Source organism: Ursus maritimus, unplaced genomic scaffold (assembly GCF_017311325.1).
Source record: "Ursus maritimus isolate PB19 unplaced genomic scaffold, ASM1731132v1 scaffold_8, whole genome shotgun sequence".
NCBI classification, from domain to species: domain Eukaryota; kingdom Metazoa; phylum Chordata; class Mammalia; order Carnivora; family Ursidae; genus Ursus; species Ursus maritimus.
In genome coordinates this window covers 21,886,722-21,910,638 of record NW_024426996.1, presented here as the reverse complement: position 1 = coordinate 21,910,638, position 23,917 = coordinate 21,886,722, and the positions used below count along the sequence as shown (strand labels likewise).

Genomic DNA, 23,917 nt, shown 5'->3' with positions numbered 1-23,917 from the left:
CTGATGTCGGCCAGGGCTTCATCTCACAACCCGGATACCACGACCTGAGCTGAAACCAAGAGCTGGATGCTTAACCAAATGTGCCACCCAGGAACCCCTCACCAATAGTTGAAGAACCAAAGAGATAGTTGAGAACTAAGGAACCAAAGAAGTTCCTTCTTTACCGTGAGAATTAAGCAAGAGCAAGATACACTTCTTGCACGGTAAGAATTTTTCGGGTATTCTGCCTTAAGACAATTTCCAGCACGAGTGCAGATAGCTGTAGTCTCCTACACCTTGTCTTATTTTTGTGTTTATTTCATACTATATTTATAATACATTTATAGTATAGTGAGAAATAATTATCCATATTCTCTTCATACTACCTTGCCAATATTATTTCTTCATTTCCCCTCCTACACATAACCAAACGCACTCTACTCTGCTTCGACTTTCTGTCTCACAGATTTACCTATGGGTGACATTTTGACATAGAGAGATGTCTTCCTCATTCCTTCTATTACATGTTTGTTTTGAAAAAAACATACTGGTTTATAGTTACTTTCCATTCACTAATTCAAACCTTCAAGCCTTGGTTAATAATGTAAAATCTTATAACTTGTCTCTATTTCAATTCATTTTATTATTCCTATTCTATACCGAGTACACAGATGCTATAAGCATTAATCCTCATGCTATTTTTTTTTTATTTTAGTCTAAGAATTCTTTTTACTTTTCTGAAGTCTTATTTTACAGAAGTCATATGGGCACAGAGAGATCATATATAATAAAGATTGCTATAATCAAAAAACAAAGACCCCAACCTTCTTACATAATTTGAGGAAGATTATTAGTTGAATATCCCAAATACAGGAAGAACATGTCCAAAACAGCCTTCAAGCAGAACAATGAGATAACTCAATTTCTTACTAGCTTGTGATCTAGAAGTAATTTTATGGGCTGTGATGTGATTAAATCAATAGTAGAGAGAGGACAGTGAATGCCAACTATAAGCAAGCAAAACAATATATAAGACTTGAATAATATCCCCTCCCTGAATTCATTTACAAGCCAAAAGGAACAAAAGGTACATAGTCAAGAAAAGTGTATAACCACACAAAAGTAAACTATGACCCTTTCTGGAGCATATTCCAGCACTCTTAAATGTAAACCAAACAGAAGTTTTTACTGTATATTTAGGATAAGATGCTGTAAAATGTGTTCTTGGATCCCTTTAAATAATTATGGGAGTGCCAGAAAAGAACCTGCTAAAAAAGGTGAGCTTAGAGACTGGGATGAATAGGGAAGAAAAGTAGATATGCAATATCCTACCTATCTTTGTACAACTCTTTGAACCACTAAAACCACTTTTATATTCTTGATCATTTTAGCCCCAGAAGAAACCTCTCAAATTAGGTGAAAGTTATTACTACCTATATTGTGCCATTTGTGGCACAAAGCAGTAATTTTATGTTCCAGATTAAATTTATGGGAGAGTGAACAATAGAAACTAGAAATCACTATCTCTTTTTTAAAAATCACACAGACAAATTCTAAATGCAACCACCACCGAAGACACAGGAAATCAATATCTGAGAAAGCAATGAGAAGGAATTATCACATTAGGTCATTTTGGAATGATACTATAACCTCCGGCTCCCCTCTTCTCAACCACAAAACTACTATAATAACAGGAAGGAAAATCAAAGACTTGGCCTTACCTGGTAAATCTGAGACTGGAAGCAGGTTAGAAAGCAGAGACAATACAGCAAAGACCAAGCACCATGACAACCCAGTTCTAAGTTCTACTGGAAGAGACTGCTTCTCCACAGTGTACTGGTCACCTATTCTAACACTGTTGCTCTCATCTTTCCTTTTCTAACTGATGTGAAAAAAAGCATGATCAGATCAGAACTACTAAGTTCAGGAACAGCAAGTAAGTCTAGATTCTAGGTCTTGTTTCATCTCCATTTTTCTCCATTTTCAATTTCTTCAAATTGTGTATCTGGATCCAAGCCCACTTCTACTAACTGATAAGTCTATAGGACAAAATACGGCAAAAGAAAATTTGAGTCTAAAAAAACTTTTCTATAGTAAGTCTTTCCATACACATACACACAACAAAAAAAATACATACAGGTATTTTATAAAATATTTTGTACTGAAGATAATAATAGTTACTGAGATAAAGGACAAAGCAAAAGATGACTTCTAGCATTTTATTAATCAAAACTTCTATCTGGTATCTCCATGCATCCAACTACCAAAAAAACGTTCGTAATGATGACCAAAAGGTCCTGTCAAATCTGGAAGTGCCTTCTGAAGCCCCAAAGATTAAATTACGATGAATATGATGCAAGGATTATTTTATTGTATTCCGGTTCTCTGAAAATTGGTAATCTGTGTCCTAGTCTTTACTAAGCAACATCCTATCCTTTCATTACAATGGATAAGAAATTTTTATTACAGTATTTTGCTAAAAACAGTAAATATTATAGTTTCTATTTACTGTTGTTACCTACTCTGTATCACCATTTTCCATGAAGGGAAAAACTGTTACCAATGAAGATTAGGAATTATGAGATACTCTGATTTTAGAAGAATGAGACTCTGAGAATGAGACTTGTACTCTTCCTACAGCTATCTTTTGACTTTGTCAGGTTTGTTGACTACATATAGAAATTATCTTAGATCGTAATATACAAATAAATACCCATGAGGAAATAAGCCCAGAAAGGGTAAGTGACTCATTCAAGATTATATAGCTACATAAGTAGGAGAACCACCTGGCTTCACAATTCTTTTCTTTGCTCTGTATTCTCTCTCAAACCTGAAGAAAGAATAAAGGCATGGTAGTATACTTTGTGTTAAATTTCAAAGAGTTTGGCATTGGATAGTTAGCTCATACGACACTGGCCAGTATTTGATACTGCGCACAAAAGAATATAATAAGGTATCATACTCAAAATATTCATCTGTTACTGGATCCATGTTACTACTCAGACACAAAGAGTTGACGTATGAAAGAAAACAAAATGATGCACCTAAGTATTTCCTATGTGTTCACCTCGTAACTAATTCACAGCAGTTTTAGTAATTCAAGCATCGATTTTCAAATACTTTATTGTTTAAAGTTTCCTAGATAATAGCTGTAATTGTTAGTTCAAAATCTTAACTACCTCTAGTAAATTATCAAGGCATTTTAGATTTTCCTCTCAAACTGTGATGGGAATGATAAAAAGTACATTATCTTCCTTTGGGAAGAAAACAATAGCAAATGGAAAAAGAACCTGATATCTTATCTCAGTATTACCAGTACTCTTTTTTCAATTATGGTATTTCAAGGAAATGTGTATACGAATATAGGTAACAAACATCAAATTCAGGGCAACTTTTCCAAATGAGGTAAACTTTTAAGAGGTACGAGTAATACCAGAAGCTCAGTAAGAAACCTAAAAATTCAGTTTAGCACCATGGTTAAAGGCACTATGAAGCCACACTACTCTCTGTACATTGGTCTCCTTATGTATAAAAATGAAAATATAGCTCTACCCCTAGCTTTGAGGACTGCTTTAAAAATTCAATAAGAGAATCCATAAAATAAAAGGCCTAACAGTATATGAAAGTAATATCTATTGATATTCTGATATTCGTAAAAAAAAAAAATCGCCAACCAACCAGAAGAATTTAGTATATTCTAACCTCAAATACTGCACGCCTATGCACTAATTATCAGCCAAAATGAGAATATCTCTTAAAATTTCACAGAATAAAATAAATATTCACAGAAACGACAGGAAAGTAGGTACAAATAAATGAGAAAAAGTAAGCCAAGCATCTTTCAAATTCACTTAATTTGTCTACTTAACATAAATGCTAGTAGTATGTCTATATCAATTAAAACATGTAACTGGCTATGTTATAACTGGTATTAAAAAGGGGGCAATATTGAAAAATAGTACATGCTTATCCTATAAGTAGATGATTCCCTATCTAATGTATCAAACCTAAATAATTAACCATGGGATTCAACCTCTATCAGATTTTACACATTTCAGTCTTCTATTGGAGATTCCTTTGTATTTTCCACTTTAAAACTAGCAGGCCTTTCTGAGGCAAAAAAACATGCTTCTCTCTTTTCCTCAAGATGGTAACTAAATTTGCCTGTAATCATCTAGCTACTCAGCCAGCAGTCAAAAGGAGACAGATTTCTGAGTGTGCTGTGGCTCCACACCCTCAAGTAGGAAATGCAGTTTCCTGAACCCAATGCACACAAGAGAACAAAGGCTTCTACAAGATCATTTATGTATTTTAATAAGCAAATCTGTAACATTCTCATCTGTGACTTACTTTAATCAACTACATCAACAGCCCCCAAAAAACAAAAACCACGTTTTCTATGTGTTTGATAATGACTGCTTTCCACTGTCCTATCTCAGTCAATCCTTTAACTCTCTACCTCCATAAGCTGTGTCTCTCTTCCATCCTTCCTCATCTATCTATGCAAATATCTATCTTATATATACCTTATTTTATTCTGATTTTCTTACACGATTACCTTTTCCTACTAGACCAGAGCTCTGAGTGGGATTAGGAACTATGTCTTGTCTACCTTTATGTCTATTTTGACGAGCACAGCACCTGTCACAAAAGCAAATGCTCAGTAAACATTTAGTGAATGACTGAATATATGAAATGTTAACTGAAAAGGACGAAAAACGTTAATAAAATTAACGATTCTGAAAAAGCCAACTACCAAAACAAAATTCACAGAAGGAAACTCAGATCACTCATTTCAAATCTTAAAAGGCACTACGCTTTTTTTTTTTAAACTAGAATATTTTACTTCATGAAAATATATTTGGAGCTATGATAACACCATATTCAAGTATATACCTCTCAAAATTTTTAGTGTAATTTGGCAATAAAGCATAAAGTATAATACACATTCTTATTTCCAACACAGGCTAAGAAATTTAACATTACCAACAGTTTTAATTTTTACAACTCTTGCTTTCTAGATAGCTTTTGTCAATTTGTGTGTTAAAGAAGTATACACTATTATGCTTTGTTTCCTTAACTCACTTTTCTGTTTTGAAGAATATTGCACAACCGTCCACATGCTTTTTCTCCTGCTCAGACATGATTTTGGCACGTGACTTTGGAGAAAAAAATCCATCATACCCACGCTCCTTCAATGCTGGCAGAAAGAGAGTGAAGTATTGCTCTGTTTCCACTTCCTGAGGTGAAAGAAAAGTTGTCATCGACATGACAGAGGAAAGCTCTGATTAAGGTATAAAAATGTTTAGCAGTATAAGTAAGATGTGACTAAGTTAAAATAATTCACATAACAAATATTATCTATCCTACCTTACCACTAGCAGCAGTCATTTGACAATGGCAGCTTTTAAACCTGCAAGAACCTGAACTGTTGCAGGATTTTCTCTTGCTTACCAGCTAGGTGGTCCCAAGTCTCTTTAGTTCCAATTTAGAGTTCATTCTACTGTACATCAATTCCTCAAAACTGGTAAAATTGGACATATTATAGATTAACAGTAAGGAACAGTAAGTTTTATTTAGAGGGGTAATTTTTTAAATTATTTATCTTTCTCAACGGCAATGGGATTGTGAGAAGTTTAAGATCTATCACCAAAAATTCTAATTTAAGGTATTTTTAGATACCCGAACACCAATCATCCAATGGTCTCTGTTGAATCCAGTATTTGTAAGTTAGGCTATTTTATTCTTTGACCCATAAAATATTTTTAACAAATCTTTCCAAATGAAATAATCAAATGTGAAGATAATGATTTATGTATGATGATGCTCGTAAGATGATTTTATAACAGTGAAGACTAATAAATAGCCTAAATGTTCAACAGTAGAGAAAATGCTAAATCAATAAATATATATTCATATAATGAACTGGCTTTGAAGAATTTTAGTAATATGGAAAATGCATGAAGTACAATAGTGTGATCTCAACTTTATTTTGAAAATGTATCTGCAAATAAATAGGAAAATGAATTTTTAAAATGTGTACAACAAATACTTCAGAAGTTTTAACACAAAAACTATTTTTGGATTATGAGATTAGGTGTTTGCCCCCATCATTCTTTATATTTTTTCAAAATGTTTAATTTCTCTAGAATGAACATTTTATACTATAGTATTGCCTTTACAATAAAAATACTTTTTAAATTATGTTTTTATCCTTCAAACTATACTTAGAAGAATGGAAGGCTATCATTACTACAAATACTAAATAAAAAAGAGGACAACTAAGTAACTACAACAAGGCTAACTTTGTTTGCCTCCTTCTCCACCCCCCCAGTTCTATGTCAGTTCTCAGTATTTAGGAGAAAATTTAATTTTTGAAAATTTTTATTATTTCCCAGTAAGTCATATGAACCATAGACAACATAAATTATCAAGCTACTCTAGTACAAAAAATTATTGAAAAAGTAATTTCTTCTCAGGCTATGCTAAAAAGCAGCTATGAAATTATAACACTTAAAATTTTAAAATACCTTCATAAACATGTAATATGCTTTGAAAGTTGCTAAGAAAAAAGTTATTAAATACTACCTTGAAACCTTGGCCATTTAATAGTTGAGTGTTGGAGAGCTAAAACACATATTTCAACAGAAAGGTGTTTCTTCAATTAAATTATAATAAAATGTTATAAAATGGAAGACTTTAAATTTCAGAAATGGCTTTTAAAATAATGCAAAAATGCATATTTATAGCACAATATTTTTAAATGTTTAATGTTTATCATTAAGGAACAGTGGACAAATTTTTTTTTAAAGATTACATAATAAGCTAAATTCACATTCTTAAAAGATACAACCTTCTGCAGTTTTCTCTTTCAACAATACCAGTGATCTGCTCATAAGATGAACCATTCACATGAATAATGGATGAGATTATTTTCATTTAATAGTAAATGAGTATAGGTGGATGGCTGTACTTAGCAGAACAGTTCCACTGTGGAAATGTCTTACCTGCTTATTAAAAATGCCCTTTCTAAGAACAGAGAAAACAATTCCTTTTGAGTTGTTTTGATCACAGACTCTCTCCCGGAAGTAAGATCTATTAAGTTCACCTTTAAAGTTTCAGACAATTTCTTTTTTTAAGTTTTAAGATTTTATTTTTAAGTAATCTCTAACACCCAATGTGGAACTCAAACTCACAACCCTGAAATCAAGAATTGCCTGCTCTACCAACTGAGCCAGTCAGTTGCCCTCAGACAATTAATTTCTATAGTGTTACCTGAAGACTAATGATATCTGCATCACAGTTAACAATTTCTTCCATAATTCCCTTTTTCCTGTATTCCCAGTTTAATGCCCAGGATGGGCAATAGCCGTATAGCTGCCGGGTGGCGTATTTATCACATAACACATTGTAACACATAACCGTGAATGATGCTAAGAAGTGGGAGAAAAAAACAAAAGACAAAAGGGAGAAAATTAAGCAAGTTTTTCAAAAAGAAGTATCATGTGTATACCTGCACAAGCACAGATGGCACACGAACCCATCCCAAATATCATCACTGTGAAATGCCTTCAGCAAAATTCTGTTAAACTGTATCTACGAAGACTGCATTGGAGTCCATCACATCAAAGTTCTTTCACTAGAATTAGACTTACAGTTCATATTTTAGATTTTTAGGAAATTTATTTTAATAAAAATTCAAATTCGAAGTCAGAATGTTAATTTTTTTGCACATAATTTTTTGAGCAAAGCTCTATATAAGTGGAACAAAAGTGAATTTTAGTTTTGTTCATTAGAAGACTCTATCTTCATTAATTTTTGTTAACAAAATATCCATTATTTAATACTTCTGGGAGCCTCTTACTGCTCTTATTGCCAGAAGGATATGGACTAACAAAGTTTAGTTATAACAGAATCCTTTTTGCCAAATCATATATTCATTTCTGAAACTGAATTCTCATTTTAAAATGCCCTTGAACTATAAAAGGACTGTAAACAAACTAACAGGAAAACAACATTTATAGCCTTGCTACCCAAAAATGTGCTCTGAAGACCAAGAGCATCAGTTATCACCTAGGAACTCAAAAATGCAGACTCTGTGGTACCCAAAGACCTACCAAGTCAGAACCTGCAAGCTGACAAAATCCCTAGGTGATTCACATGGATACCCATTAGAATCACTTTATACAGTGTTCTTTAAAAGTGCTCATACCCAGGGCCCTGCTCAAGACTGAATAAGTTATTTAGGGTCTAGATACTCATATTTTTAAAAGCATCCCTGATGATTATAATGGGCAGGGATGGTTGTGAATCACATACTTTAAAAAAAGGTGAGGAATCCAAATAACCAGGTAATAATACTTGATTGAAGTTGGTTAGGATTCAGATAATGGGGAAAGGATTAAGAGAAACTCAGTTCAATGGTCCCCTGGGGATCAAACTGGAGGCCATTTAGTACATTAGCTTTTTCACTATCTGGTACTGATTCTTACAAAACTATCATTATAGTTTTGTAGCTATAAATCGTAAGTTATTATAGACATCTCCCTACTCACAGAAGTAAAAGCACTCAGATCCTACTTAGGAAAGTACAACACATCCCAAGAAAAATCCATACTCATTTTTCAATAAGGAAAACCCAAGAACACATTACTTTGAGAATTCAACAACTGATGAAATCATGTTTCCATTGTTCTTTTTCTTAATGAAAATGTACGTGTGCAGTATAAGGAAAGCTTTTCTTCAAGATTATGTTCACTAGTGCTCAAGAAAGGATTACTTTGAAGAACCAGAAAATGGTATTTTTAAAATCAGAAAAGGAACAATTAATTATGCATTAGGGAAGGCTAAACAAAATAAATCCACCAAAGATAAGGCTTGCAGAAAACCTTAGGTATTCCTTTTACTCAGACCATCAATGTGCATTCTGTTAATGGAAGTGTTGCTCATGATGGAGCACTAACACGGTGCCTCCTAGAACAGGCTGATCCTGTGACTCTAAGAGCGTGGAAGTTTAAAATTAGTGCCTCTGGAAGACACAAAAAATGTACTGTATATGCAGTTATTTCTCAGTGTTATTAAAATGCAACAGAACCATGAAGATGTTATACTTCCTACCATTTCCCAATTTCAAAGCAAGTAATTTTTTCTGAATCCTCTTTAAAAAAGTACACAAACAGAAGGACTTAAAAAGTACAGAAGAAGTTCTGTGATTTACCCTTTAAAAATTACTAATGTGTCAGTGCTCAGTGACAGAGCCAACCTTGGTATTAAAACAATAAAATTTTCATTTGTTAATTTTAAAATGAAATTAGATATAATGAAAACTTACTCTTTTGATTAAAAAGAAGGCATTTAGAGAAATACTAATTCATAATTTTAAGTAGAATTCCCAATCATAAAATGTTTAACAAGCAGTAAGAAGCACTATAAATGATGTCAAATCATTATTGGTCTCCACAAGAGATAAAGGTTTATATTTTCTACATTACCGAAGTTCTCCAAATGCTGAGCTATATCCTTAAATTACCCAAATACTCAAGCTCTACCATTTCTACACCATTGGCCTTGTAAACATATTTTGTTTCCAATATAGCAAATACAGATTCAGTCTAAATTATTCTTTCACTCTACCCACTGAAGAAAGATAAAGTACCCAAGTAGTTTAAAATTTTCAGAAGAAAATTCATTATTTTTCATTTTTTAAGTCACCCAATACCTTGTGTGAAGAGGCCATTTGGAAGGCCTTATTTATTTTCTTATTTGGAAGGCTTTATTTATTACAAGGAATAATTGTAAAACCAAGAGCTACATCACTGTGAAAGACAGAGGAGATTCCTACACGTGGCCTTAATATGGGTTTTAACTTTCAAATCTGTCAGTAGTTTTTGAAGCTCATTTACCTTGTGGGCATAAAATGAAGGCTTGTAATACTTAAATCACAAAGCCCAAATGGCATTTCAACTATTTCTGAAAAAAATCAAAGAAAAATAAGAGAAACTATTTACCTGATGGCAGAATTTGGTCTCGTTCTTTTAATGTAATCCATGGCCTCGGAGGAAGCTGCTCTGGATGAACTGGGGGGAGGAAAAATCTTTTATAAATGTAAGTTAATTTCATGTGCTTCTAAATTCAGTATCATTTACTTTATAATGTTAAATCAACTTCTGTTTTCTCTTCAGCTATAATGGCCCACAACAGACTTAAAAATCTAATACTGAAATATAAGGAAGATTTAGAAGCCAAAGGGAGTTTAAGTAGACCTACGCAGAAAACACATAATGAACATATGAAAAGAACATTAGGAAACTCATTATTGGCATTTCCACTTACACAGTACTTATAAGAAGTACCTATTTATTTATTTAAAGATTTTATTTACTTATTTGACAGAGAGAGAGACAGCGAGTGAGAGAAGGAACACAAGCAGGGGTAGTGGGAGAGGAAGAAGCAGTCTCCCAGTGGAGCATGGAGCCCGATGCTGGGGCTCCATCCCAGGACTTCGGGATCACACGGTGAGCCAAAGGCAGACACTTAACGACTGAGTCACCCAGGCGCCCCAAGAAGTACCTATTTCAAACCTTAAGTAAGATCAGGGTGCCTGGGTAACTCGGTAGGGTCGGTTAAGCATCCAGCTCCTGATTTCAGCTCAGGTCACGCTCCCATGGTCTTGGGATGAGCCTGTCTACTCTCAGAAGGGAGTCCGCTTGGGATTCTCTCCCTTGCCCTCTGCCCCTCCCCCTGCTCACCCACACTCTCTAAAAATCTTAAAACACACACACACACACACACACACACACAAAACCTTACATAAGCTCTTATGTCTTAATTACAAATGTAAATAGTGTAAATTTTCCTGCTGGGAAATCAAAGCTATGTGAAGTTCCAAAATACTAACAAACTGAAATACTCAAATATCTTTAAAATAGAAAAAAACACATGTGAATATGCATAATAAAAGTTAATGAATTTTATAATGGGGCTTTCATTTCCTAATTTTTATTTTATAACATTCATGTAAAACAAGAGATTAGAACTACATTATACAGAAAAAAGGAAGGCACTGGTTAAACATTAATTACTCAGATATGGTTATCAAGACCATGGAACTAAAAGCTACCCAACTATCAGATGAGAGAAAATTCACTAAGTTAAGATTTAACTATGTTTTTACTTTTTCCTTTTAAAAAAGTTGACAATTACAGGACAATTAGATTGAAGTGTGCATATTTTCCCAGGGAATGTAGTGGCTGAGAAATGTACTCCCTTAAAAACAAAACGCTCTTATCTTCACCCAGCCACAGAAATTTAAGATCTTTAGAAATTTACGATTTAAGAAATTTACCAGAGTATTTAAGATCTTTAAAAGTTTCCCTTTATTAGCCATTTTGGTTTTCCAAAAGCCTATCTAAAGGATGCAAGTTTTAGCATCCATACTTTTCACAATGTGGAATGATTATTTTTGCATAGTCCGTATCTTGCCAGGAAAGGAATGAAGGTTATCGTAAGATGACAAACAAACCATCCACCTGAATCAACATATTGAATCCTGGAAAAAATCATGNCGCCAGGAATGCCATGCCACAATCATGAAAACTATCTAAAGAATGGAAAGCCCAATATATAAATACAATGAAGTGTAAACAAGGAACTTTCTAGCTGTTGGGTTCCCTATCAGCAAATGGTTAAAAATTCAGAAATCAAAAAATCCTCAAAATAAAACAAGTAAGGTGATGCTGACGGTCTGGTGCCTCCCAAAACTTTACTAATATATTTTAATTAATACATCACAACATATCAGTATAAGTAAAGTGCAAAGTATTCATCAACAATATCCAAAGAGCCAAAAACCTATGAAAAACCACTGTATCTCACCAGTAACCAGGAAAAATAAAAAGATGAGAGAGCATGTTTTTATTCAGGTTGTCCCCCAAATTTTAATATATCCAAAACTGATGATGGTGATAAGATAGGAATACTTGCATATACAGCTGGTAAGAATATAAACTGGGAGCTTTCTGGGAGGATAAGCTGGATCGTCTTTTAAAATTTAAACATCTATGACCCTGTGACTCAGCAATTCTATTTCCTGGGATCAGCCCTATCTGCATAAAGAAGCATTCAAAGTTATTCATTACCCTATTGTTTATAATAGCAAAAACAAGGGTAAATGACTAATATCCATTTTACAGAAGTCTATGCTATAGTTTAAGAAAAAAAAGGACAGACACATGTGTGCTAAAGCTATACAAAAGCTATATAAGCTTGGAAAGCTATACAAAAAATACTGAGTGAAAACAACTAGAAAATATATAATGATGAGGCACCTGAGTGGCTCAGTCAGTTAAGCAGATGACTCTTAATTTCAGCTCAGGGTCCTGGGATTAAGCCCCGCATTGGGCTCTGCACTCAGCGGGGAGTCTGCCTGAGGCTCTCTCTCTCTCCCTCTCTGCCCCTCCCCTGCTTATGCATGCACTCTCTCTCAAATAAATAAATCTTTAAATATACATATATATAATGATAAAACAGAACATGTTTTATTAGAAAACATTTTAAAAACACACATGAATCATAACACTTCTACTGGTATAATTCTTATATCTAAATGTCTATAAAAATATCTACAAGAACACACACCCAACTTACAAGTGTGTTTACTTACCATGGAGGGGACATGAAATTAAAGGTAGTGGTCAAAGAAAATTTTAGTCTTAATAGGAATTTTTACAAGGAGAATAATATATTCATGTGTGACATATACTTAATGTTTTTAAGATGAAACTGCAATCTCAGTGATATGACAAACCATCAAATAAAATAAAGACTGTTTAATAGATATATATATATAGTCCTAGACACAGTACTAGAATTTGGATCAATATGGAAGTCTGTTCTCATTAATAGAAAAGAAGAAACAGCAGTTAACATAGTAATATGTCTTTCAGGATCATGCCTACAATGTGATAAAATAGTAATCCTCCCATTTATATCTCCCATACATGCCACACCAGGTGATAGATAGCCCTGCAGCCAACCCTGGAGCCATGAAGAATAGGGGTGGGGGCGGGGAGTAGGGCAGCAAGAAAATCCTGATTTCTTTGGCCAGTGAAGCCAAAAAGGAGAAGTACATCAAGTTTTAGGTGGGAAACTCACACTCCATGGCAGTAGTAATCCAACATGCTAATGGCAATCTCTCTAACAGAGCCCGAGAGAGCCAACCCAACTCACCACTTCAGTGATCAGCAGCAGGGGCCTGGTCTGCCCACAGTAAGGGTGTCAGCTGAGCCTGGAAAAGCCGACAGAACCCATACACTAAACCTAAACTGGGCAACTGCTTGCTAAAATTGAGATTTGATTTTAAAAGGATCAAGAGTCTCCAAACCTAACATTCAAAATATCCAGGATACAACTGAAAATCACTGGTCATACCAAAGACCAGGAATTATCACAAACTAAATGAGAAAAGACTATCAACAGAGACCAACACAGACAGAATTCAGATGTTGAGATTATCTGACAGAGATTTTAGAGCAGCCATCATAAAGCTGCTTCAAGAAGTAATTACAAATTCTCCTGAAACAATGAAAATATAAAAAGTCCAAAGAAGCAGAAGTTCTACTTTTTTAAAAGATCCAAAATGAAATTACTCAACTGAAAAATACAATAATCAAAACAACAAAACTCACTGGAAGGGCACAAAAATAAAGATAACCAAAGAAAATTAGTGAATCTGAGTATTCCATTTGAACAGTTAAAAGGAACATAAACTGGGGGGGAGGGGGAAATGAACAGAGTTTGAGAGACCTATGGAACTGTAACAAAGCTCTATGACTCATATCAGAATCCAGAAGGAGAGGAGAAAGAACATGGGCTTAAAAAGTATTCTAAGAGATAATGACTAAAATGTCTCCAATTTGGTAAATGACATAAACCTACACATTCAAGAAGGTGAGCAAACCAAATAGAATAAACCCAAAGAAATCAACACCAAGACATATCATAAACCACTGAAAACTAAAGACAAAAAATAATCTCAAAAACATCAAAGAGAAAAGACACACTACCTTTCAGGGGAACAATGGGTTTCTTTTCTGAAACCATGGCAGCCAGAAGAACTGGCATATTTTCAAGTGCTGAAAGAAAAGAACTGTCAAACCACAAATTCTGAATCCTGCAAAACTTCCCTTCAGAAATCAAGGGGAAATTGGGGCACCTGGGTGGCTCAGTCGGTTAAGTGTCTGCCTTCGGCTGAGTTCACTATCTCTGAACCCAGGGATCCAGTCCCTGCTCAGCAGGGAGCCCACTTCTCCTTCTCCCTCTGTCCCTCCCCCTGCTTGTGCTCACTTTATTTCTCTCTCTCAAAGTCTCTAAAAAACTTTAAAAAAACAAAGAAATCAAGGGGAAATAAAAATATTATAAAAGGAAAACCTTGAAACTTTGTTGCTAGCAGACCTGTCCTTAAAAAACGGCTAAAGGAAGCTCTCTAAACAGAAAAGAAATGATAACAGAAGAAGTGGAACATCAAAAAGGAAGGAACAAGCAATGAGTAAAATTAGGGGTAAACACAATGGATTACCACCTCCACATGAGCTTCTTAAATCATATCTGATGGTTAAAGCACAAATTACAACATCTGTGTGGTACTCTGTGTAGGTAGAGGAAAGATTAAAGACAATTACATTTTAATAAAAGTGGGGAGTGTGAAGGCACATAAATGGAAATAAGGGAACAATCATGCACTTAAAGTAATAAAACTCCATGATTAGTAGACTATGCTAAATATGTATATTGTGATATCTAGAACAACCACCAAGAAAAGAATTTCAAATAAGAACTCTAAGTTTCAAAAATAGCATAAATAAGGGGAGAATTCTAAAAAATGTTTAACCCATAGGAAACCAAGAAAAGATAAAGGAGAAACAGTGCAAACAAACAGAAAACAACTTAAAAAAATGGAAAACTTAAGTTCTACATACCAATAATTACTTTAAATGGAATTATCTAAACATACAAATTAAAAGAGCAGAATCTTGGCAGAGCAGACATAAAAATGTGACACATGGCTCAACTGTATGTTGCCTACAAGAAACTCATGTTAAATACAACAACATAGTAAAGTTGAAGGAGGATGGATAAAGATGTACCATGCCAGCAATAAACAATAACAAAAAAAGGAGGGCAGTTATATTAACAACAGCTAAAGCAGACTTAATTAAAGAGTTAGGAAAATACTAGAAACTAAGAAGGTCATTACATAATGATAAAAGTTTCAAACCACTACATTAGAATGAGTTATTCTAAATATGTATACACCAAACAATACACCTTCAAAATACATGAAGGAAAAACTGACAGGGCTGAAAGGAAAAACAGACAAATCTACAATTACAGTTGGGGATTTCAACACTATAATGTTGGTATTTATAAAAGTACAAGATAAAAAAATCAGAAAAGATACAGAAGAATGGAATATCACCACCAACTAACATGATCTAATTTAATTTACACTTATAGAACCATTCACCAAGACAATAAAACAAACCCCAGAAAATTTAAAAGAACTGAAACAATGCAGAATATGTTTTCCAACTGGTCCCAAACTGGAATCCAACAAGAATAACAGAACAAGAAATTAAACAACACATTTCTAAATAATCCATGAGTGAAAGAGGAAGTCTCAAAGGAAATTTTTAAAAATACATTAAACAGAATGAAAACACAACATATCAAAATTTGTGGGGTACAGTTAAAGTAGTTCTGAGAGGGAAAAAATGTAATGCTACAGTCTTGCATTTATAAAGAGGAAGAATTTCAAATCAAATCAAAATAAGTTTTTACTTCAAACAAGAAAAAGAACAAAACAAACCCAAAACAAGCAGACAGAGAAATTACTAAGATAGAAGGAAACACAAAGGTTAAACATAAAAGAACAGAAAACGATATACAGCTCAAATTCTAACCAGAAAGAACGTGCATAACTAGATATTTTCATTAGCCATATTAACATTAACATAATAAGTACAGCATCAGGAGCAGATAAACACTTCAAATAACCAAAAAGATGAAACACATGAAAATATGCCCTCAATATATGTAATTAAAAAGAAATACTAGGAACAAAGGAAGTGATTACATAATGATAAAAGAATCAATCCTTTTGATCCCTATAAGAGTTATAAGAAATAAACAAATCTACAAAGGGGGAATTTTTAATAAGGTTCTATCAATAATGAATAAAAACAAAGTACCAAGTATGTATGTCCTATTCAAACAATTAACAAATGTAAACTAATATTTATAGAATACAGCACCAAATAACTACAGAATACATTTTCTATTTAAGTGCATACTTAAAATTTAGAAAAATTAAGCATATGCTAGCTAATAAATAACACATTTAAACATTTTTAATCAATTAGAGTACTCTCTGACCACAATGAAATTAAGCTAGGACTCAATGACAAAGAAAACATCTCCCCTAGAAATAAAAATACTTCTAAATGATTCATCTAAAAAGAAATGATGAGAGCTATTAGAAAATATAAACTGGGGGCACCTGGGTGGCTCACTCGGTTAAGCGTCTGCCTTTGGCTTAGGTCATGATCCCAGGGTCCTGGGATCGAGCCTCACATCAGGCTCCCCGCTCAGCAGGGAAGTCTGCCTCTCCCTCTCCATCTACCTTTCTCCCTGCTCATGCTCTGTCTCACTCTCTCAAATAAATAAAATCTTAAAAAAAAAAAAGAATATAAACTGAATGATAATGAAAATAATACAAATTAAAACTTGAAGGATGCAGCTAAAAAGCCATGTTTAAAGGGAGATTTATAAATAAATACTTAGAGGAAAAAAAAGAAAGTCTAAAGGTTAATGATTAAGATGTTAAGAAGTTAGAAAAAGAACAGCAAAGAAAACTCAAAGAAAGGCAAAAGAATAAAAATTAAAAATCACTGATATTAAAAATAAGAGCGTACTAATAAAGCTAAAAATTGGTTCTTTTTTTTTTTTTTCAAAGAAAATACTGAAAAATACCTGGGCAAGACTATGCATGAAGTAAATAAAGGCAACATAACTAATATCTAGAATGGAAAAGATATCACTATATATCAAATTCTGAACTTTATATGTCAATAAATTTGAAGATTTAGATAAAATGGGCAAATTACAAAAAAACACAACTTTCAGAAACTGATGGAGAAACGAAGACTCAGAACAGTACAATAGTTATTAAAGAAATTCAATCAGTAATTGAGAACTTCCTTCAAAGCAACCCCAGACTCAGATGTATTCTACCAGACATTTAAGAAAAAGGCACACCTGGGTGGCTCAGTCAGTTAAGCATCTGTCTTCAGCTCAGGTTATGATCCCAGGGTTCTGAGATCAGGCCCTGCATCTGGTTCCCTGCTCAGCGGGGAGCCTGCTTCTCCCTCTCTCTCGGGCCCTCCCCCACCTCATGCCCGCACACGCATGCAAGCACACACTTCCTCTATGTCAGATAAATAAAATCTTTAAAAACAAAAACAAAAACCAATCTTAAATATACTCTTCCAAGTAACAGAAAATAAATAAATTTTATGATGCCAGTATAATCTTTATATTAAAATCTGATAAGGATACTGAAGGAAAATTATTGGCCAATCTCAAACTCACATGCAAAAAATCCTAAGTAAAATATTAGCAAACTGAGTAAAGGGATATATAAAAATACTGTATTACAACCTACTTGAATTTATTTTAAGAATAGAAAGGTGGTATAACATGAAAATCAATGCATTTACCAAATTAACAGAATAAAGGACAGAAAATATATCCTCATCTTAATAGAGAAAGAGCATTTGATAAAATTCAACATTTGTTCCTATTAAAAAATTAAAAACTCTAACAAACTAGGAATAGAAGAAAACTTATTAATCTGGTAAACTTCCTTAACCTATATAAAAACTATGGTGAGTGTTTTATAATTATTAAAAGCTAATAAATTTTGAAATTAGACAAATTATCACTACTTTTAGTTATCATCTACTGGTGATCTTAGCAAGTGCAATAAGGCAAGAAAAAGAAATAAAAGATACAAGAACTAGAGAGTAATAAAAGTGTCGTTATACGCAGATGATACAATTGTAGAAATTGAAATTAAAATACATTAGGATTAAAAAGAGTTTAGCAAAGTGGCTGAGTATATTTACCAAAGGCATTTACAAGTGTTCATCAAGGTACCTGAATACCAATAAATATACAAACCCCAACTATATTCCATAAATGAGCAATAATAATCTTATTAAGAATCATTTCCGAAAAGACGGTTTTGAGGGCATCAAAAAAGTCAATAACTAGAATAAATGTAATAAAAAATGTGAAGACCACTACACAGAAACCTAAAACTCAATACTGGGAGAAACTAGAGAAAGCAAAATAAATCAAAGAATACTCAACATCGTTAGATTAGCAAATCCAGTGTTGTAAACATGTCGATTCTTTTCAAAGCAATCTATAGATTCAATATATTCTCAACCTAAATCCCTACCTTTTCGGGAGGGTAGAAATTTGAAAAGCCAATTCCAACAATTTTAATGAAAATACAAGGTAAAGGAAGCATGGGGCCAAAACTAGCTTAGACTTTAGAATCAAATCAAGAGGGGAGATTTAACTCTACTGAATCTTAAGCCATTTTATAAAAATGCCATAATTAAAGACACTGTTACATTGCCATAAAGACTACTAGAAATGAACGGAGAACACAAAATGTCAGAAATAAACCCATATATACAATGACAATTTATGACAAAGATGGCCCTAAAAAACAGTAATGAAAGGACAGTCTTTTCAACAAATGGCTCAAGGTCAATTTAATCTATTATGGAAAAGTTATGAAAATTGACTCCTGTGTTATACAAATTTCAATTCTACGAAGAATACTAGCTTTAAATGTTACAAGTAAAAAATGTGATTTTTAGATACAGGAAAATATATTCTTCAGCTTCAGGTAGGGAAAAATTCTTAAACAGGACACAAGAGCAATATCATAATAGAAAAGATCAATAAATTCAATTATTTAAAATGTTTTCTGTTCAAAACAAAAGACAAATTAACAAAGAGGAAAGGCAAACAACAGCATGGGAGAAGATACCTGCAACATATACACCAACAAATGACTTGCATCTAAAGCACTGAAGAACTCCTTAAAAATTACACACACATACACCCCACACACACACACCAAATGAAAGGGTCAAGTAGCTACACCTATTTAGACAATGGAGATACGTATTTTTAAAGCAGGAAGGAAACAGCATATACATACTATATATATAGATATATATATATATCTATATATATAGCTAAATTAAACTTTTAGCCATATATTCTTAATTTGTTACTAAAAAGATTCTCTTAAATTTATTATCTCTCTCCCATCAACCAAATTTTAGTCTTTATAGCCAAAATAATTTAGATGATATGAATCTGGTTTTTACATTATTGTAAATATTACTATTTTTTTTAAAATTTTGCATGTAGGTATCTTCTATGATGGAGAGAATTAAAAAGAGTATATGTCCTGTAAATAAAGATTAAATTCCACCCTTTTCTTAAAAAAAAAAAAAAGAGTATAGACAATATACTATGATGCTGGGCTCATGCTAGACTCTAGATTTCTCTAGCTCTGTTTCAAGACTCTGTATTTAAGAAAGACATTATTCTAAGAAAAAGATCTGAATTTCAGCATCTACATACTTTTACTCACATTTTGAGTGTTTAAGCAAAAAGAAAAAAAAAGAAAACAAGAAGTTTTAAGTCAAATTCTTAAAAGATTTCTTACATAGAAAAATTTCCATTTCGAATAAAACTATTTTACTCAGACAGATATGGTGTTGTTAATCAAAATCCTGCTTGCAAAATTTCCACAACTGTGTAGTGAATCAAACTATTAATTTCATTCACAAAAAATGTGTACAGTGTATGGGATCCACATAATCCCCATCAAATTCAAACAATAACTATGTATCTGTGATGAAGAGCAAGAGAATCTTGGGTTCACAGCTCTGGTATTAATCAGCTGTGTTAACTTGGGAAAATTAATTTATTCTCTGAATCTCAGAACTTGCATCTGTACAATACCAGTAAAAATTCAGACCTCTTAGATTCTTAGAAAAATTAAATGAGATAATGTAACTAAAGCTCCTAATATATTGCTTGGTAAACAGAAAGCACTCAGTATATGAAAAGAATGTCCCACTACCATGGGATACAGTATTAGAAGGAACTCTAGGGGCGCCTGGGTGGCACAGCGGTTAAGCGTCTGCCTTCGGCTCAGGGCGTGATCCCGGCGTTATGGGTTCGAGCCCCACATCAGGCTCCTCCGCTATGAGCCTGCTTCCTCCTCTCCCATTCCCCCTGCTTGTGTCCCTCTCTCACTGGCTGTCTCTGTCAAATAAATAAATAAAATATTTTTTTAAAAAAAAAGGAACTCTAAAACTATGAGAAGTTATTTAAAAAAAAAAAGGTCAGATGGTCTCAAGCAACATGGGACATATTACCTAGTAGTAATACATGTAGAGTTCACTGATCATTAAGAGTTACCTGCAAGATTGTCAAGCATGAAGTTCAGTAGCTTTCGGGTTCCATCTGGGTCCTGGTATAAATTGAGAATATCCTGTGATAAAGGATTGCCTAAGGCAGAATACAAAAATAAAATCTGTAAGACTTACAATTGTAAGACCAGACAAATGTACACAATAAAATATTAATTTTGTAAAGTGAATTTTAAAGTATTTAATCTGTTACATAAATTTAAAGCAATTATGTGAATCTAAAGAAATACTCTTTAAGATAGTCATAAAATTTCAAAAACATTTTCTTTTCAGATTTCAAGGTTTATACTATATACCTACAATGTATGTTTGCCAAAATCATATATATAAACATACATATTAATCTTAGTCAATTCTGAAGTAATACCACAAACCAGTACCCTGAATTAACCTTTGTAAGTTCTAAATTTATCTTTGAAAGACAATATTCTAACTGAAAGACAAACAGTCCTATGAGAAAGAATGAATGCTATCATAAAAAAAAGGAGGGTCTTCCTAGTTAGAATATTTATATTACATATGGAGAAAGGAAGACATTTCAAGTGAAAAGGAAACCTTGTACAAATGTGAGTTAGTGAAATGTGAGAGGAAAATGAAAATAAGAATTTTTTCATGATGGTGATCAGGAATATCTGAGTACTAATGGTACAGATGTATTAAATATCAAAAACACAAGCTATTGTTAACAGTCTATATATTCCCTTAAGAAATATAAGAGGGATTTGTCAAAACAGGCATGCAATAACAATCTTGCAAACAGATTTGAAAAGACAAAAACCATGGAACTTCCAGAAACAAAGGTTTTAACTACTGAGGCAAACAAAATCTTCAACACACACACTCAGCAGAATGGCTAAAATTTAAAAATATTGACCATAAAAGTGATAGAAAAATGTAGACTCCTTGGAACTCTCATATTGCTGGTAGAAGTATAAATGGTCCAACTGTGGTGAAAATCTGATTGGCAGTTTCCAGTCGACTTGAAAGAGAAAAAGGAAATTTCCTGGTGTGACAAAAATGCTCTATATCTTCAGGTTGGCAGTGGTAACATGAGTATATACTTTTATCAAAATTAGTCACAGTGCGTACTAAAATATTTGGGTATTTTACCATATAGAATGATAACTCAAAGTACTAGGGGGAAAAAAACCTATCATCAATGAGTTAGGCAGTGCATCAGACTTGACTAAAAAATTAGTGAACAGAAAAAATACATTCAAAGAAACTACCAAAAATGCATAACCAAGAGTCAAAAAGATATAAAGTGGGAGACAGTTATTAGATATGTGAGTTAGGTAAGAAATCTTAACATATATTAAATTGGAGTTCTAGAAATAGAGAACAGGAGTTAGGTCTCTGGCTCAACATACAAAGAACGTGGAAGTTGTCCCTCCTGTCCCCACAACTGAAGTCATAAGGCAAACTGCTGCCCTGAACACAAACAAGCAGATATAGAGAATCACAGCCGAGTGGCAGGAAAAGTCCAGATACAGAACCCCAGAAATGAACTAGTATCAGTTGGCACACTTGAAGTCATAATTGACAAATTGCTGGAGGCTTGGGGAAAATTAGCTTGAGAGTTAAAAAGTCAAAGGGACCCAATCTTAGGAACCTCCAACACTTCCCTGAGTTTTATCTCCAAGAGCCCCAACACGTTTTTAATATCAAGACTGGAGAAAAATTCCCCTTGTGCTTCTGGTGGGAAAGAGAGAGTGGGAGGTAGGGAGGGGGAGAGTAATGCTCTCCTTAACAAGTCCTGCATGCAAGGAAAACTATTTTACCAGAATATAATCAGGTGACGTTTTACCATTTAACCCCAAGTAAATACCCCACACTCCAGCCCCTCAAGCCTGATTTGGGGCAGAGAGAGTAGGAAGGAGCATATCTAACTCAAAGGCCCAAAAAGAATGAGACCTAATCATAAAACTACAGAACTCTTCCTCTCTTTCCACATCTTACAACCACAGGAGTATTGCTCCTGTATAATAAGAGGATTATGGTAAATAGAACTATAAGCCTCAGAGTCTCTGGGAAAACCCAATGGCAACAGAGGAGATAAAAACAAGAAAACTAGAGGAAATTTTAGACTCTGACACATAACAACAGCAAACAGTAAACACAGCCTAAGTTCTAGCCAGAAAGAGAGTTTGGAGAGAAGTAAGAAGATGCATTATTTAAAAAGAAAAAGGCTGCAAACTTTCAAAAGATAATTTTTTAAAAAATGAATAAACTGACCCAAGAAGCACAATGTATACAAAGAAGTATATGAAAGGGTTTCATTTTACTTTGTACTGCAAACTAGAGAATGCCAATTGCAAGTAGAAAACTTAAAAACCTATTAGGGAAAATAACCAATTACTTAAAACAAAAAACATGGTAATGGCAATAAAATTCATTAGCAAAAATAGAAGCTGGAATACACTGGAATAATATTTTCGAAGGGTGCAAAATGGTATTCGAGACTGCAACACTCCTCCACCAGTTATCAACAAAAAAAGTAAAGATGGGGATCAGAAAAACACATCAACCAACCTGAACTGATATTTACGCAATACTGTACTCAAAAAGAGGAAAATATACAATCTTTTCAAGTGTACGTGAACATCCACCAAGAGAGACCATATTCCGGGCCAGAAAACAAACTGAAACATGTTTAAAAGAAACAAAATCAGAGCACTGATCATAAAAAAAAAAAACAGAAATTAAATAGAACTAGAAAATCTCCAAGAACTCTGAAATTAAACATCACGCTTCTAAGTAATCTATGGGTCAAAGACAAGGTCACAAAAAATTTTAATTCAATTAAAATGAAAATACATCATCAAATTGTAAGATGAACATAAGTCAGTGTCTAAAGGGAAATTTATAGCATTAAATCCTTATATTGGAAAAAAAAGATCTAAAATCAGTGACTTAACTTCCATATTAAGAATCTAAAAAAAGAAGAGCAAATGAACCCCAAAGAAACCAGAAAGAAATAATAAAGAGCAGAAATCAATAAAATTTACAACCAAAAACAAGAGAGTAACATGGTACTGTTAGTCTGAACCTAAACATGGTACTTTGAAAAAGAGATAAATTTGATAAACCTACACTTGATCAAGAAAAAAAGACACAACTCCTAAATATCAAGAATTAAATAAGGAATAGTCCTTGAGGCATTAGGACAGGGAATACTAAGAAAACTTTCTTCTTAAGTTCAACAACTTAGAAAAAAATGACCAAATTCCTTGAAAGACAGAAAATATCAAACCTCACTCAAAACGAAATAGAAAATTCAGCCAAAAATGGCAGAGTAAGGACCTCCAAAAATTTGCCCCTTCATAAGAGCAAAATGGCAGGATATGGGTAAG

General features: G+C 33.4%; 1 protein-coding gene across 5 annotated transcripts in view; it reads right to left on the bottom strand.

Moving 5' to 3' along the window:
* CNOT6L (CCR4-NOT transcription complex subunit 6 like) overlaps nt 1-23,917 on the bottom strand; it is a 106,254-nt gene that overhangs the window by 26,852 nt on the left and 55,485 nt on the right. For all 5 annotated transcript variants that reach the window (XM_040624964.1, XM_040624965.1, XM_008693263.2 and 2 more), the window contains exons 5-8: nt 20,554-20,643; nt 9,987-10,055; nt 7,255-7,412; nt 5,065-5,219 (exon numbers count right to left, since the gene is read on the bottom strand). In XM_040624964.1, the coding sequence (XP_040480898.1) occupies nt 5,065-5,219; nt 7,255-7,412; nt 9,987-10,055; nt 20,554-20,643 (472 nt within the window). The remainder of the gene's footprint in view (nt 1-5,064; nt 5,220-7,254; nt 7,413-9,986; nt 10,056-20,553; nt 20,644-23,917) is intronic.